This window comes from Melanotaenia boesemani, chromosome 4 (genome assembly GCF_017639745.1).
Source record: "Melanotaenia boesemani isolate fMelBoe1 chromosome 4, fMelBoe1.pri, whole genome shotgun sequence".
NCBI lineage: Eukaryota > Metazoa > Chordata > Actinopteri > Atheriniformes > Melanotaeniidae > Melanotaenia > Melanotaenia boesemani.
Genome location: NC_055685.1, coordinates 26,371,596 through 26,388,713, shown reverse-complemented (window position 1 = coordinate 26,388,713; position 17,118 = coordinate 26,371,596). Strand labels below are relative to the sequence as shown.

General features: G+C 38.7%; 1 protein-coding gene across 1 annotated transcript in view; it reads left to right on the top strand.

The window, feature by feature from the left end:
• helz (helicase with zinc finger) overlaps positions 1–17,118 on the top strand; it is a 54,871-nt gene that overhangs the window by 20,840 nt on the left and 16,913 nt on the right. Inside the window, exons 16-23 of the mRNA XM_041982743.1 lie at positions 852–1,031; positions 4,057–4,158; positions 5,577–5,755; positions 9,709–9,827; positions 10,790–10,935; positions 11,290–11,437; positions 15,352–15,535; positions 16,334–16,562. Of these exons, the coding sequence (XP_041838677.1) occupies positions 852–1,031; positions 4,057–4,158; positions 5,577–5,755; positions 9,709–9,827; positions 10,790–10,935; positions 11,290–11,437; positions 15,352–15,535; positions 16,334–16,562 (1,287 nt within the window). The remainder of the gene's footprint in view (positions 1–851; positions 1,032–4,056; positions 4,159–5,576; positions 5,756–9,708; positions 9,828–10,789; positions 10,936–11,289; positions 11,438–15,351; positions 15,536–16,333; positions 16,563–17,118) is intronic.

Genomic DNA, 17,118 nt, shown 5'->3' with positions numbered 1-17,118 from the left:
CGTCAGAAATTAACACAATACAAATAAAAATAGCCATTTATATAAGTGACTCGTACCTTGTATCACGGCTAAGTGAATGATTACATTTGTTGATCAAATGAAAAATGAAGCCTTATATTTCATAACTGAAATAAATGTATGTAGTTCAGTCAGCTGTGTATTCACAGCTTCGGAGGGTCATAATGAGGACGGGGATGCTTAGAGACAGATGGACTACACAATAACTCACTTGATCATGAATGTGCACTTGTTGGTCATCAGCCTAGGCCTCTCAGAGCGAGAGTCCTCTTTGCTTACAAGCCAGTGAGAAAGAAAAATAATGAATGAAGCTGCTGGAGTTTGTGTGCTGTTTTTAAGTCTAGTTTTACTTATTCAAATAATTGAATAAGTTGCTGTGTGGAATCCTCAATATACTAGTTTGTACATTCACCCACACCTGTATTACAGTTAATGTGTGCTGCTCCTCTTAAAGGAATGTACTCTCAACTTGAGCATTCATGTAGAATTATAGTGGTGACCAAGGCAAAAATAATAACAAAAACCCCAGCAAAACTACCAAAAGATAAATTCAGGTACTTGCAACTTATCTGTAATCTGAAATGTTTGTTTTTTAGATTTAAACATTTTCAATATATCAGACTTTTCTCACTGGATTCACACACCTTAGCTTTCTTCTGTTGCGTCAACCAAGATCTTTTGTTTATCCAGCTCATTATCATAGATTCACGAATCTAGTCAGTAAAATCTTGGACAGTGTTTGTGTACATTTCTTAAGTGTTTGGAAGAGGCTACTCTGAGACAAAACATATAATTAAAGATCAACAATGTCTCCATCTTCTTTTTGCCCCCAGGCAGTGGGATGAGCAGCTGGATCCTCGTCTGAATGCCAAGCAGAAAGAGGCCATTCTGGCCATCACCACACCCGTCTCTATCCATCTGCCCCCAATCCTTATCATCGGGCCCTATGGTACCGGCAAGACCTTCACCCTGGCTCAGGCCGTCAAGCACATCCTTCGCCAGGAGAACAGCAGGTCTGTGCATGCATTGTATTGTTGTTTTTTGTTTTAAGATCTGCTTGAACATTTGACCAGTATTTGCTAATAGCAGGGAAAGCTGTGTTTTTGTGCACACGTCCCCACCCTCTTTTATAGTTGATAGGTGATATTGAAAATGTGGACAACATATTTTAATTGTGTGTATATCAAAGCCCACCCCGGTGGACTGGTTGCCCCTCGGCGCCCTGAGCCCTGGACTCGCCGAGGGGCGGCCCCGGTCCCCACATTTTACACGTGACATGTGACGAGATATTTTACGGTTTTATGTAAAGTTTTGGTTTACTGTAAATTTCACAGCAGCAAAACATCTCTGAGTTGAAATCCATGTTTACAGGTCATTGTGTAACTTCCCTGTGTTTTATATGGTTTGTGTTTGTGTGCGTGTGTGTGTGTGTATTTTCTTCTGTTTGTTGACTTGCTATAAGTGCTTTGTGCTATGCCTGTTCCTTCATTCAAGGGGAAAACATGCTGATCATTTGGCTGAATTTGTGTCATTTTTGGTTGATGCACATGGTTAGTTTGATTACAATTCATTTCTTTGGTCAAAATGTGAAGTCCAATTGAACCCTAATACATGAAATCAAATTATGTCATTTCAGTGGACCACGCGGTTTCGCATAACAATAAAACATTGTGAGATTTTTTTCTTCAGTGGGCATTTTTCTTCATTAGTGAGCTCCCCCACTTGTGCAGATACCCACTGGAAAGTTAGCAGTTTCTAGAGCTGGAAACAAAACGATGTAGCACCAGCAAAGAAACAGTTTCCTAGTCCTCATAAAAAATGAATGCAATATCTCACACCAGCATCCCCTAACAGAAGCTAATGTTTTGTTTTTTAATAAAAGAGAGCTATGTGTGTATATGTAATAAAAGAAAAAAATAGGCCCTTGAGAAACGCATTGTGATATTTATTCCTATTTTATTCTGAGTACATTTAATATTCGCTGTGTGGAAGAATTATAGATGTTTTAAAAGCCAAGTCAAGGGGAGGCAAACCCCTGGGCTAAAGAACAAAGTTCAATGAAAATATTATATTGTACTCAGGTTCAGAAGTCATTGTTCTCAATGCCAGAGGTTTTTTTCTGAACTTTGTCAGTATGATTTTTCACTGATGTTTAAATATGTAACTGTGAAGACAGTCACACTTCTTTCGGTTTTATGAATGTACAGTTCAGGCTCCGCTGTTCTTCTTGCATTTACTGTTAGATTTGGAAGTGTACTTTACACACAAGCGTGAAACCTGCTTCATTAATTATCCTGAACTTGGTTATTGAGAAATGCAGCAGTTTAGGAAAATGTTTTGATTAAGTGTAGGACTATATTTCCACAGACACTGTTATCTCTGAATAAATTGAAATTTACAAACAAGTTTACACTTTAGAAAAGTATTTAATTGAAAAAGAAGGATGCACTGGTTTGCAAACCATTTTGACAAAACGTTGTTAAATGGTACAAAGACAGCATCAAATGTTGAAAATGAGATTTTTTTTATTATTATTTTTAATATGTGATTATTTTAATGTTGCACTGAACTGGGAAACTTGTGCAGGAGCATGTTTGATCATACAGCAAACAATTGTCAGTGTCAGACAGGTCTGGACTCAGGTTTTCATTGTTAAGCCATGTTGTTGTTCATGCACAGTGTGTGTTTGGTTTTTGACTCACATAAATTCCCTTAAAAATTTTCCTTTGACATCAACTAAAGTTGCCTTAAAACTTGCTTGATGTTGTTCAGCAGCTTTTTTTCTTTGCAATGTTTTGCTTTTTTATTCATTTTATTTGTTCTTGTGGATGCAGCAGTGGCCTGTTGATTAACGATGGTTTCTAAAGTCTTCTAGAGTCTATTCAGTCAAGAATTGTCTGGTGTTAATGTAGTGCTGCCCTGGGCCCAAAGATCATAATCATTAATATTATATATCCTGTATATCAGGAATCACCAACTCCTGACATGTTGGCCAGTGTCCTGCAGATTTTAGATGTTTTCCTGCTGCAACACACCTGATTCAAATCAAAAGGTTATCCACCAGCTTGCTTCAAGTTCTGCACCAACCTTTTAATAACCATTAATTTGAATCATGTGTGCAGTAGCAGGGTTCAAGTAACCTTTCAAGGAATCTTTATTATCCCTTGAGGGTAATTTTTGTACAGCCAGCAGTAAAAACAATCCGTCACAAACACACAAACAACAATAAGTATCTAAAAGGACTATGATATGTAAAAACAAAGTAGAGCTACTTGTTCGAACAAGAGTATTTGTGTCTGTTAGTCCTGCATCTTGGTAGGATGTACCTGCGCCCTAAGGGAAGCAGCAAAAATTCACGAGCCAATGGGTGGCTTTGATCCGCAAGGATTAAATGAGCATTGTTTAGCACTCTGGTTTGATACTCGACTGAGAGGTCATTCAGGGAGATCCCTGCAATTTTCCCACACAGTCTAACAATCCCCTGCAATCTGTTCTTGTTCTTGAGGGAAAGGGAGCCGTACCAACCGATAAGAGCAGGTTAAAAGCAATTCAGTAAAACAAGAATAAAACATTTGCATAAAAGTCCTGTCAACATTAAAACTATGAAGCTTCCAATAAAAATACATGCTCTGGTGAGCCTTGCTGCACACAGCGTCCACATGAAGATCAAAGGTCAGCCTGTCATCCAAGTGGGTGCCCAGATATTTGCAAGTGTTAACCAGCTCTGCTGCTTGGTTCTCAATCCTGACAGGAGAGATGTTCAGAGATTTCTTCCGAAAGTGCCCACAATTTTGTTTTGCTGATGTTGATATTTAAGAAGGATGACCTGCACAAGTCGGTGAATTCCTTCACTACAGGTCCGTGATCAGGGTGATCACTGCTCAGCAAGGGAAACATCTAAAACCTGCAGGACACTGGCCCAAGAGCTCTGGAGTTGGTGATCCCTGCTGTAAATCTTTCTGTGGATGCTTCTAGCTGAACGTAGCAGCACCTGCGTATTGTAGTTAATTGGTGAAATCATTTCTTTTGTGTCTACAGGGTCCTGATCTGCACTCATTCCAACAGTGCGGCTGACCTTTACATTAAGGACTACCTTCATCCTTATGTTGAAGCAGGCAATGCGCACGCCAGACCTCTCAGGTATAGTAACTTGGTTACTAAAGAAACATGTGTTTCATGACAGCCAAAAAGCATGTCATACACCTCCACTCATACTAGATGCTGTGTGTATATTTTCCTTCTAAAAATAGTGAAATAATATATCTAAGGAGAGCACATTTTATGTCAGTGACACATGTTTTTGATGTCAAAGCAATATCCTACTGGTTAAATATCTGCCATCTAGCATTAACAGTTCCGTATATGATCTGTTCTGCGGCCTCTGTCAGAGTAGACCATCTTCGAGAACATCTCTCTTGACACCAATACATCCACTGAATTGCCTTTATTGCGAAGCCTGCGGTCAGGCTGATACATCTGCACAGCACAGAGCCTCTCTACTCTCTAGAGTAACCAGACTGTTTTTTGCCCCACAGCGGCAACAAGCAGACAATTGCTGACTTTGGGGACGTGATCTCAAAAGCCACCTTGAGGCAACACGTAGACACAGAAGCACAGTTGCTGTGTTTTTTCTTGCACTGCATCAGTGACTTGTAATCACATTTCAGCAGCCTCAGAAGGCACCAAGGACAGGGAGGCAATGTCTGCCTTGACAGGCCCAGGCTCAATGTGACAGCAGTGTTTTTTGTGTCTGTGTCATCACATAGAAGGAGAGGGAACATGGGCACAATCAAATGGCTTCTTTCACTTGAGTGGTCAGTCTGATGTCAACAGTTTCACGTGCAAACTTCTCCTAAATCAGTGGAGCAAACTAGTGTTTCAGTTGTTTCTTTTAAATGGACTCAGTTACTCCAGACAGAGGCTGCAGAGCAACATTACATGAAGAATGTCCACAAGGTTTTTACATTCAGGCTTTTTGTATGGTTTCACTTGAATTTTATTAAATGCTAGCTTTACTCGCTGCATGTGCACTTTAGAGTCCATTTTAAAATCCTCAAACCAGCTTAAGACTTGACCTTATTTGGTTTTTATTTTCATTTAGTTTTTATTGTTTGGATTTGTTTTAATCTATTTTACTACTTTTAATTTTATTATACTGGAAAAACTTTAGACTTTTTTTCATCTGTGGTTGGTGTTAAAACACTAAGTAAATTGATGATGATGAATGCTGAGACATGAGCATACAACCCATGCATGTCTACATATTTTCACCTCACATTTTCACCTGTAAAATACAATGAAAAATTGGTATTTTTACAAGACCCATCTTGAAATTACACCTGAGCTGTTTTTGATGCTTCATCAACATTTTTCCCCACCATTAACCAAGAAAAATGCTTAATGGTAAATGAGCAGTTGTTGAATGAAATGTTTTGCTTCTAAGTAAACATGCTTAAAAGAAAGGCAATGGGCATACTTTTGAATTTATTTTGCTGCCCTTGTCAACTCCTGGCTGTACCCCTTTCTCATTATCATTCTGGTTTATTTCCTCACTTCAGGGTATACTTCAGGAACCGTTGGGTTAAGACGGTCCACCCAGCAGTGCAGCAGTACTGTCTGATCTCCAGCACACAGATCACTTTCCAGATGCCCACAAGGGAGGACATCCTCAGGCACCGCGTGGTTGTGGTCACCCTCAGCACCTCCCAGTACCTCTGCCAGCTTGACTTGGAGCCTGGTAAGTCCTGAAAAAATATTTAGCCATTTCCAGTATAATTTAGTAAGGCTTACCAATGATTGCTGATGCAAACAACGGTTGCCCTCAGTAACTCTTATTTCTTATGGCAGGCCTTGCAGATAGCTTACGATTCCTTCACTACATGGTACATAAAATGTCAGCAGCCGTTAGTCTAAATCAACTAAAATTAAGTAATTAAGTAGCAGAAATATTTGACTTTCAGGATTTAGATTAACAGATTCTGTCAAATGGCACAATATACTAAACACGCTACCGCAAGCACACTGTTTCAGGTTGATTAAATTATACTGTTCTGTGGTTGTGTATTGTGTTTTTTTCATATAAATATTACACTTGTTAATTCCAATATGCATATTGTTTTGCACATATAGTTTTAATGTTTGTGAATTCTTTGGTTGTTCTCTATGGCAACCAGCACTTGTTGGGGCTCATCATTTAGAGAGGCATGGATCTCATTTAAGTTTAGCCAACGACGTGGAAAACCAATTTGTCAGAGCAGGCTAATAACCGACACTAATACCAGTGGAGGAGGCTTTGTCTGTTGCTTGGGAACACAATCTGCCTGTTTCTAATATACTTGACATCATCAGGCATCCTCACTGTGTTCATCTCTACTTCTCTCCTGGTGTTTGATGGTAATGAAAATTGCTAGGAAACGAGGCAATTAAAAGTCAGCAAGTGTCCTAAGTAGCAACAACAAATCCACCCCCCACCCACCCATTTTTATAATCTTTTTTATTTTTATTTTTTTATTGAAGGGGGGGCTTTCCTCTTCCACCAACCAGGCCAGAAATATGGGTGTATTGATGGACTCAGACCTCAGAATCACAAAATCAGCCTACTATCACCTTAAGAAAATATCAAGGGTAAAAGATCTGATATCTCAGCAGGACCTGGAAAAAGTAGTCCATGCTTATTGTAACAGTGTTTTTACAAATTCAGAACTCGAGTCGTCACTAAGACCAAGTAAGTGGACCACATCAGTCCAGCTCTGAGGTCTTTACACTGGCTGCCTGTTCATCAGAGAATAGACTTTAAAGTTCTGCTGATGGTCTATAAAGCTCTTAATGGTTTAGGACCAAAATCATCAGTGACCTCTTGACCCAGTTTGATTCCTCAGGTCATCTGGATCCAGTTTCTTATCAGTTCCCAGAGTCAGAACCAGAAATGGAGAAGCTGCATTCAGCTTCTATGCTCCACATGTCTGGAACAAACTCCCAGAAAGCCTCAGATCAGCTGAAAGTCTTTCGTCACATTTATGATAAATGTTTATTTCCAGTATCACGTAACTGAGTGGCAAGGGCATACAAACAAGAAGATGAAAAATCAAAATATTGCATGCAGAGATTGACAAGAAGATTTTTGTTTGTTTTAGGTAATTGGCTAAACTCTAATACAGGATTATGTTACTTTATGTTTTCTGTCATTTTGAGTTGAAGATAACTGTTGACATATTTGTTGCACATCAATATTGTCCACACAAGAAAGTAGTCTGTGCTATGGTGCAATCATCAACATCACAGAGATGAACTTTAATTACACCGTACAATGATTCTATTTAAATTCATCAACTTAATGAAAGCTTGAAGGAAACTATGACAATTATAATTATTAACACAGTGATTGTTAAAAAGTACCTAATCATTTGGAAAAAGAAATTCTATGTGGTCACTTGGAGTCATTGCAGTTATATAGAATTTGTGATTTTTAAAGTAAATGTTCATTTTTGCTTCATTATTCTTTTAATTTAAAAACATGTTACAATTATTATGGTCCTTGTTTTTTATGTGTACCAAACAAGTCTCTTTCTTCAAGTGTACAATATTATGTGAAGGGCAAGTAGACATTTTAGTATGTAACTTTGATTACATTTCAGTATCATATTAACAAGAAACAAAATAGCAGCGCCAATCACAACAGTTGAAATGGATTATAATGCTGGACTTGCAGCAGGGATGCTACACATAGAAAACACGGCTCTCTCAGCTGTTTGTGTGATGGAAAATGATGGGGACAACTTAGAAGTTGCTGGATATGCCAATGAGTTTACATATTACCCACTCAACTCTTAGGCTGTACTCTAATTGGGGAGAAATGACAGGAGTCATGCACGGGATGTCTGGAACTGTCATATTTCCCCCTTTAGCAAATGTGCCGTGGATATTGTTTATATTCATACACGTTGATTGCACTGGATTATAAAGCCGTTTGATTAAACTCCAAGACTTGGACTGATGTTAATGAAAGGACTGAGCTAATACTAATTAGGTTACCAAATCTTTCATTCAGAACATTGCGATAGGGATACAAACCTTTATTAACCCAGACTTCACAAACCCTGTGATGTGTATTGAAGTTGCATGTATATATCCTTTCAGAACATTTCTAAATCTCATCTGCGAAGTAACAAGGATGAAAAGACTCAAAGGAAGAGTGTGAGAGACTGGGTGTGTGAGTGGAAGCAGCTGCCATTTATTATTAAAAAGTCATCAATCCCCCCCACCCTCACCCTGCTCTTTCCACTATTTCGTCCAAATTCAGTCAGCATTATTAGCTCAATGACCAATAGCAGCAACAGGAATGTAATTTGGACGTTTTGTGTTATACATGTATTCTATAAGGCAGGCGGCTGTGTCCCAGGTGAAACATTAAAGTGCTGTGTTCCTTCATGTTCGCTTCTCTGCCAATTTGCTGCTCATGAAAACCCTTTTTTCTTTTTGCATCAGCTAATCTTCCTTGCCTAGGGGAAGTATTCTCATTTGTAATGACCCATGTGCATCATTTGGGAACTTTATTAGACTGATATGTGTTGATATGAAAAGGAGAAAAAAAAGGTATGCAAAATGCATTAAGGCTTCTTTTCACAGTTTCTATCAAGGGTTACCGAAAGTTTCATGATGTTATTGTTGCATATAAACAGGTTATAGTCAATATAGGGATTTGGAAAAATAAAGAGGTCAAAAGGTTTAGCAGCATAGTTTGAAATGATGTTTTTAGCATTTAGTTACACTCATCTTGTTAAAACACGACTTCTACTGTAAGATGTGTGCACTGAATGTCATGGTTTTAATCATAGTCACAGTTATCCACACTTTGCATGCTTTTGTTTGATACAACTTAACTGTAACTTTTAAAGGATTTCTCACTTAACAAAATGTGATAAATTAACCCAATAAGTATGAACGTACACTGACCTTTGTAGCAAAGTGTGTGCCATTTTTTATCAGGATAGCAGTGGGGGGAGCCGTGCTTACTTATGCTTTAGTGAAATGTTTTACAGTCAAAGGAGAAAGCTGTTTTGAGGCTTTACTGTTGGAAAAAATGCCTGGAAAAATACATTCTGCAAGCATTTGTCCAAAGGAATATACTAAAGACTGCTCCTCCTCTTTTCATGCCAGGCATGTTTTTGTTGTTTGTTTACTCTCTGACAGTCCCCAAGTTTATTTTGTTATTCCAGCTGTCACATTTCATGTCTGCATATACTTTCCTGTGGAACTGGTGTAGCTTTAGAGGCTGTTTGTTGGTTGATATTCAGCCCCTTTTTTCTCTGCTTGCTGCTCCAGCACACATTTGTCATGCTGTTTTATCCCCAGCACTGTTTGAGCTTTTTTAAATCGGGGTGAGGTTACTGTTCAACCCTTTTCAATATTTTCACAAAACCCTGCGTTAGGGTTGCAGGGCTGGTTAAAAACAGATTACAACATTTTAAGATAATATACAGGTTTCATCTTCAAATGTATTTCCTTGCAGAAAGTGAAAAACCATTTTACTGATGGGAATTTTTCTTCCTGTTAAATCGATTGGCCTGAAACTATATTGAAACTGCACAGAGGAGTATGGTGTGGTATGAATATGATAAATTGATCGTATGCATAACTGTATATAAATGTAGTTTAAAGTAAATTGATGCTCATGTTTTGTTTCTTTTGAAGGGTTGTTCACTCATATCCTTTTGGATGAGGCAGCTCAGGCCATGGAGTGTGAAACCATCATGCCTTTTGCTCTGGCTAGCAAGACCACCCGCATTGTGCTGGCTGGGGACCATATGCAGGTAAATGAAGGGGCAACAGGGGTAAATGTAAAATTCATACGTAGGATTTATTGTATTTTTACTATGTTGAAATTGTAAGTTTTGCCACGGAGGAGAAAATATGAGTCACCAGTGATTATTACCTATTACAAATGTTTCAAATGGCTTTTCTTTATATTCTGAACTGTAAATATAGACTAAATCAAGTAGAGGTATTTCTATTGAAGAGTTGTAAGACCACGTCAGTGAGAGATAACAAAAATATAAAGCCTTTTCGGTCAAGCTTTGAAAACCAACATAAAGAATTAAAACTTAATTTCCTCGTTTTCTGGCTTTGAGACAGTGTGCAGGATTACCAGTAAGAAGTGGATGAAGATGAGACGAGAGTCTGTCATGCAATAACAGCTTTTTGAACTCAATCTCTCATTGCTTTGAGCCAAGAAAACTGCTTTTATACAGTGTCCACATCAATGTTCATTTCTGTCTCAATTACTTCCTCACGTTCCTTCATCTTGTATGTATCATGAGTAACATTTTATTCATTTACCAAGTAAAGTAAACATGCTAGCTTTATATTTTTTAGACTCTAATCTGTGCCATTTTCTGCCACAACAATAGTTCTCCTTTCAGTGGCGCAAGAAACATTTTAATTGTAATTGAAAGTTGTGTCTTCTTCTGATCAGTAATATTAGAGCGGACATATCAGTCTTCACTCACCCATGCATTTTGAATGAGTAGTTGTGTCCAAACCTTTGACTGAAGAACTTTGCAGTCAGCTACTACATGTGATGCACCCAAGTTTTTTTTTTGTTTTTTTTTGTGTGTTGTTTTTTTTTACATTAACATTTGGTTAACAAGGAAACAGGGTTTCATATTGTTTTGTGATTGTTGGAATAAACCCTATATGCGGTGTCACGAGAGAATTGTAAGGGATATGCATTGAAACTTGACATATATGTCTTTCTCTGTCCCTCAACTTGCAGCTCAGTCCATTTGTGTACAGCGAGTTTGCACGGGAGCGTAATCTGCATGTGTCACTACTGGACCGGTTGTATGAGCACTATCCTCCTGAATTCCCTTGTCGCATCCTCCTGTGTGAAAACTACCGCTCACATGAAGCTATCATCAAGTAGGTCTGAGCACTCAACACTGCCTCGTGTGTAAACAACGGTAGTAAACACAGGAACAGTGGAGCGGGTGGGGTGGGTGACACTGTTGACGTAAACCCTGATAAAACTTCTTCATCTGAGAACAGTTTTGACCAAACAGAAGGGACAACTTTGGAGCTATAGGAAACTTTACTGCAGGAAAGAGAGGGTTATATTCAATTTAGAACAAGTCCTTGATTTTTAGTTAACAATTGTTACTGTGTACTGCCTGATGAGTCAAGTTAATTGCATCAAAATTGTGATCATCTTCAAAGCAAATTCAATACATATTCTTATCTCCCTCCCCCCTCCTATTCTTCCCCCTTATCCCAAAGCTACACATCCGAATTATTTTATGATGGGAAGCTGATGGCAAGTGGCAAGCAACCCTCCCATAAGGACTTCTACCCTCTGACCTTCTTCACAGCCAGAGGAGAAGATGTCCAGGAGAAGAATAGCACTGCCTACTACAACAATGCTGAGGTATGGATGGCGGCATATCTGACACTAAAACCATTTTTTAAACATTTGTCATTTATCTCATGTTTAAAGAAACTAATATTTTAATCAGTTTAGGTGCCATTACAGGTGGTTTGTTTTATAATTGGAACTATAGATTTTTGTACTTGTGCATGGAGCTGCTAGAGGGATCTGAGAACTCGCTAAATATAGCACTAAAGTTGCTAATTTGGCAACACTGCATTAGTTGGCTGTTTTCTTATTAAGAGTCTCCAACATGTTACAGTACTTTAACCTTTCTAATGTTTTCATTCACTCTTCATTACTGGGCATTAATATCCGATGGTAAGCCAGGCGCGAGGTTTTCAGTCTGACCCTCTAGCAGAGGTGAACATCTGCTCTGACCGCAGCGGTGAGTGCTTTTGTGAAGGGGAGGGGCCTGTGGCAGCATCCGCTGCAGAAGAAGTAAATGATACATGCTTTAACGTCAGTCTCCAAAAGTCTCCAATAACACCAGATAAAGTTGTTAGATTTGTCTCTATTCGCTTTTTTTTTTTAGTAGAGTTGCTAAAGGGGTCTGAACAGACGCTAAATATAGCGCCAAAGTAGCTAAGTTGGCAACACTGTGTTGGCTGAACTGTGATGTGTGCACCAGTGTAAACGATGTACCAGGAAATTGTGCACTAACAAATGTTCCGGATTGTTTGCAACATTTGTTTGACCAACTACAGCAACCCCAGATCACAGCACTGCCCCGCAGGTTTGTATGGTAGGAACTAGGCTTGATGGCTGCATCATCATGCCTCTCTTCTTACCCTGATGCTCCCATCACTCTGGAACAGTGTAAATCTGGACTCATCAGACCACATGACCTTCTTCCATTGCCTTAGAGTCCAATCTTTATGCTCCCCTGGAAAAAGCCTTTTTCTTTAGTTAGCCTCAGTGATTAGTGGTTTTCTTATGACTACGCACCTGTTCAGTCCCAATCCCTTCAGCTCCCCTCACACTGTGCATGTAGAAATGCTCTTAATTTCAAAGTTGAACACAGCCCTCAGTTCTACTGTTGTTTTTCTTTGATTCGGTTAAGTTTCAGCGATTGCTGATTAAGGTCAATCAGGATTTTTTTTTTTTTTTACCACATCTCTTCCTGGAAGAAGATGGTTCCCCACTATTCTTCCAGTTTTTAATAATGCGTTGGACATTTCTTGACCCAGTTTTAGTAGTTTATGCATCTTCTTAGATGTTTTCTTTGCTTGATGCATGCAAATGCTTTAACTCTTCTTAAACAGACAAACGTCTTTTCCACGACCACAAGATGTGTCTTTTCACATAGTGGTTTAAGAAATGAGAAGGTACTCATTGCATCAGTTGGGATCAAATAACTTGTTGTCAGCTAAAAGATATTCACCCATGCAGTAATTATCAAGCAGGAAGTTTGTACCCATTTGCTTAGTTGAATCCAGGTGGTGACTTCTTTTTTTTTTTATTTTTTTTTTTTGGCCAGGCAGTGTAGGTGAATAATTTAGAAATATATTTACAAGTATACTGCAGAAATATTGTAGAATATTGATGATTAGCTGCTCCCACATTTAGATAATTTAGTTTCTGGGATTGAATAATCTCTCCTTTTTCTCACACAGTGTAAGTCCAAGGCAGCTTTGTTTTCTGTTAGCGGTTGCTGCTTTGTTTCCTACATCCATGTATGATGTTGCCTATGCTAACACCTGCCACCTTCCATTGTACCATGAAACCATGCCTGATGCACATTTTCCCATAAGTGACATTTCAAAACGTGGCTTCAAAACACTATAACCAATCAGATGAAAGTACAGCAATTGGCCAACTGAGGCCCCTAACCCATTGCTGGCATACACTGACCATGGATGCTTGTTGATATTTGCTTTAAAACTGTCAGCAAAAGCAAATGAACCTCTACATGATCATAATCCTGGAGAATTACAATACACCAGGGGAAAAACAACAAAACAGACAACCAAAACTGTTCATTAATTTTCCTTCTGCAAGTGTCTTGGGAGACAACATTTCCAAGCCTTAGGGAATATGGCTGAACTTGGAACAAAAGCAAAAAAGGGGGAAAGAAAAAATCTGCACATATCACACACACGTACATTGAAAATAAAATTTATCCAAAAGCTCTTTAATAATGGGAACCTAGAACAAAATGTAGATTGAAATGCCATTATTTTGTTAGAGAACCAAAGTTATTTTGCTAAATCAAAACTCAGGACTTCATTCAGTGCTGGTCAGTATTTATCTTACAGGCTTTCAAACACTCCCACATTCAGAAAGTCATGGCCTCCTGTTTTGATGGGCTCACTTTGATGTCTCACTACTACACAAGTAACAAAGCCTCTTTTGTTCTTCAAATATTTTATCCCCTGCTGATGCCTTTTAACCCTAGTTTAAAATATCCCAGACTTCCCACAGTTTGTTTCAGGTCAGGTAGATAGAAGGCTCATGGTGTGAAAATGGCATGGTGGTTTTCATCTGCTCCCATTTTCTCACATCTTGTCTTTTCACTGTGTTTGTTGTTCCACAAAGAAGCAAAAAATGTATTTGTTCAACAGAGAGACCACATCTGTCTGAAGAGTAACTCTTGAACTGTCTGAACTATTTGATCAGTCAAAGGTCAAGAACAAAAGTTTTGCATTTTCTTGCATTGAAAAGAATTATTTCGGCAGACAAAAAAGTGGATCTCAGCCATCGTTGTGTGGCATAAAGTGCAAATGCCTTTTTTTTCTCAACCATTAGTCCAACAAGATCATGTTAAATAACACAGTCAAATCGAATATATTCCAATCATATCATGTTGAATTAAAGTCAGTGTTTCCCTTACCATTATACTATATTTCTAGAACCGGGTATTTCTCCTGCTCCGATGTTAGACCGAGAACTTGTCCATCGTAGGAACATGCACAGCTGAACAAGCAGAATCTGCCGTCATTGTAGTCGTTTCTGAGTTCCATTACGGCTTAAATGGATCCACTATTTTATAGGTTTTATTAACGTCAACACGTTAGCTGAGATCTGACCTTTAAGAATATTTAGACTGACTCCACTAAGTAAAACTATCATCATCACGACATTTAAAAAGTTTAACTGCTTTCTCTGACGAGTGTTTTTTTTCTTTCACTGCCTTCCAGTCATATGTGAAAAATAGACCCGCAATAAAGTGTTAATATGCGACGTGACTTCACAGCTCAGTCTAGCTTTCACATGATGTTTAAATAAGGTTATTTTTTCATTATCATGGGTCATATTCCCATTGTAAAGAGGGATTTATACTCGCAGGGTGTCTGCTTCTCCGCCATAGGTACTGCGTAGCTCCGCAGAGGCCCGATGCCCACCTCTTCCAGACCTGACGTACACCTCTGCTACGCAGATGTTCTCCCTTATGATTGGTAAAATTAGGATTACGATTTCTGGATCTTCTTGCTGAATTTGTGTAGTAACCACCATTTTTAAAAACAACACCCAATGGATCAAGTTGACGAGATTCAAATTATTTTGTTTTCTTTAACAAGCTAATAAAGACAGTGAACCAAACTGGACGCCGTTGTTGTTTTAAAACAGAAAATACGTACAGGAATTAAAGGGAACCATCAAAAGAACTCCAACCGGGTGAGTTTACCAGCCGATACCAGCCCTGCTGCTACCTTCAGATTAGGAGAAGAAACTGCATCATGATACCCCCGACGCTTGAGTGTGAGAGCAAACTCACCAGCGTCAGCTGTTGATAGATGGATGTGAGCTGATCCCTGTGCTTTCATGAACCAGTATTTTTGCTGGCCCAGGGTCTAATGGTGCAACATTTCACTTCTGTGTTGTAAATGTTATGTCTTTCAGCTCATCAAAGTCATCATAAAGTCCCCAGAAATCTTGTATTAAACTGTTTAATTCCTCTTACATCTTTCCAGGTATTTGAGATTGTGGAGCGGGTGGAGGAGTTGCGCAAAAAGTGGCCAGTTGCGTGGGGTAAGCTGGATGAGGGAAGCATTGGGGTGGTGTCGCCATATGCTGACCAAGTGTTTCGTATTCGTGCTGAGCTCCGAAAGAAAAGAATGCCAGAGGTCAGCGTTGAAAGAGTGCTCAATGTCCAAGGTGAGCAGTTATATCATGAAATATGCCTATGCACTGAAAATAGAGCTACATTAAGGAACTACTGTCTCAGTATTTATATATTTGATCTGATTTGAATGGGGTCCTGCATGTGATTGCTTTGTAGTATCTTAAATCTGTTAAAATAGATTAGAAAGAAATCCTAAAATTTTAATCCCTCACCAGCTCATTATTTCCTCTGTGAAGCTTGTCACACACATTCTGTGTGAGATGGTCACGTCTTTCTGCAGTTAAAACGATGGTTGCAATGCATTATCTTGAAGACCGAGCAGTTTTTAAGCATCTATGATCTTATTATTAAGAGCAAAATTATGCAGTTAAGATTTCTTATACTAGTTTCTGCTCTGCTCCCGTGTCGCGCTGCTCCCATTTGTATTGCATCCAGCTGCTTTTTACAGGTCATTAACTCCCTCATTAACCACTCATGGAACATGTGGTCATGTGCACACACAGAAGAAAACTATCTTCTAGTTAGTGTTTAGAATTTTAAATGAATATGAACATGTGGTGTTTCTCTATGTCAACAGCCTCTGGAGTTACACAAAGATTAATTTAGTACTAGACCTTTTTCCTGTTGTGGTGAGTTCATTTGTAGCAATAAATAGGTGAGGATGCACATACACGAAAGATAGTAAAGATAACAGAAATAAAATTTTAGTTTTTTTTTCTTCATAGTTTAAGTGTTTGACAACCACACATTTTTTTGTTTTTCTAAAGTTATACAGAAAATGTAAAAGTTTATTAGGGAAAGTAAACAAACGGCAAACTTTTACCCCACAGGAAAACAGTTCCGGGTGCTGTTCCTCAGCACAGTGCGAACAAGGCATACCTGCAAGCACAAGCAAACAGCCATCAAACGCAAAGAGCAGCTTGTCGAAGACTCAACGGAAGATCTCGACTACGGTTTCCTGTCCAACTACAAGCTACTCAACACGGCCATCACCAGAGCTCAGTCCCTGGTTGCAGTTGTGGGAGACCCCATAGCTCTGTGCTCTGTTGGACGCTGCAGGTAACCTTTGAAATAAAATGTTCTAATCTGTAGCTATTGCCCTTAATTCTGTCACGTGAAGATTTTTGTTTAAAGTCGTTTAGAAGGTAGTCAAAACTTTGAAAGCTCTTCTGTTAATAGGTTTTTTTATTCTTATTTTTATCATCATAGTTTTATATTCCCACATATTTCTAAGCTGTTTGATAGATTTTTACAGTTGCATAACATAAATCTAAGCTAGCTTATTTTTTTTTTTAAGTATTTTTTTTATTAGATTGAATCATCTTGTAATATGATGAAGCCATAATCAGGTTCCAGTTGATCCCCTTTCTCTGTTATAATCAGTTCCGTCCACCACCACAAACTATCTCCTTTGTGACTGTTTTGTCTGTTCTAGTTGGTGCAGTATGTTGGAGGTTTCACTGTCTGGCTGCAAATGTCAGCCTGCAGACAACAACCAGTAAAGTTTATGTGCTAACGATGTGTGTGTTGTTAACCCAGCACTAAGTATTCGGGAACAAAGGTCTAGGCTGATTACGCAGCTGAATTACATCTCAAAACAGACTTAATAGAAAGC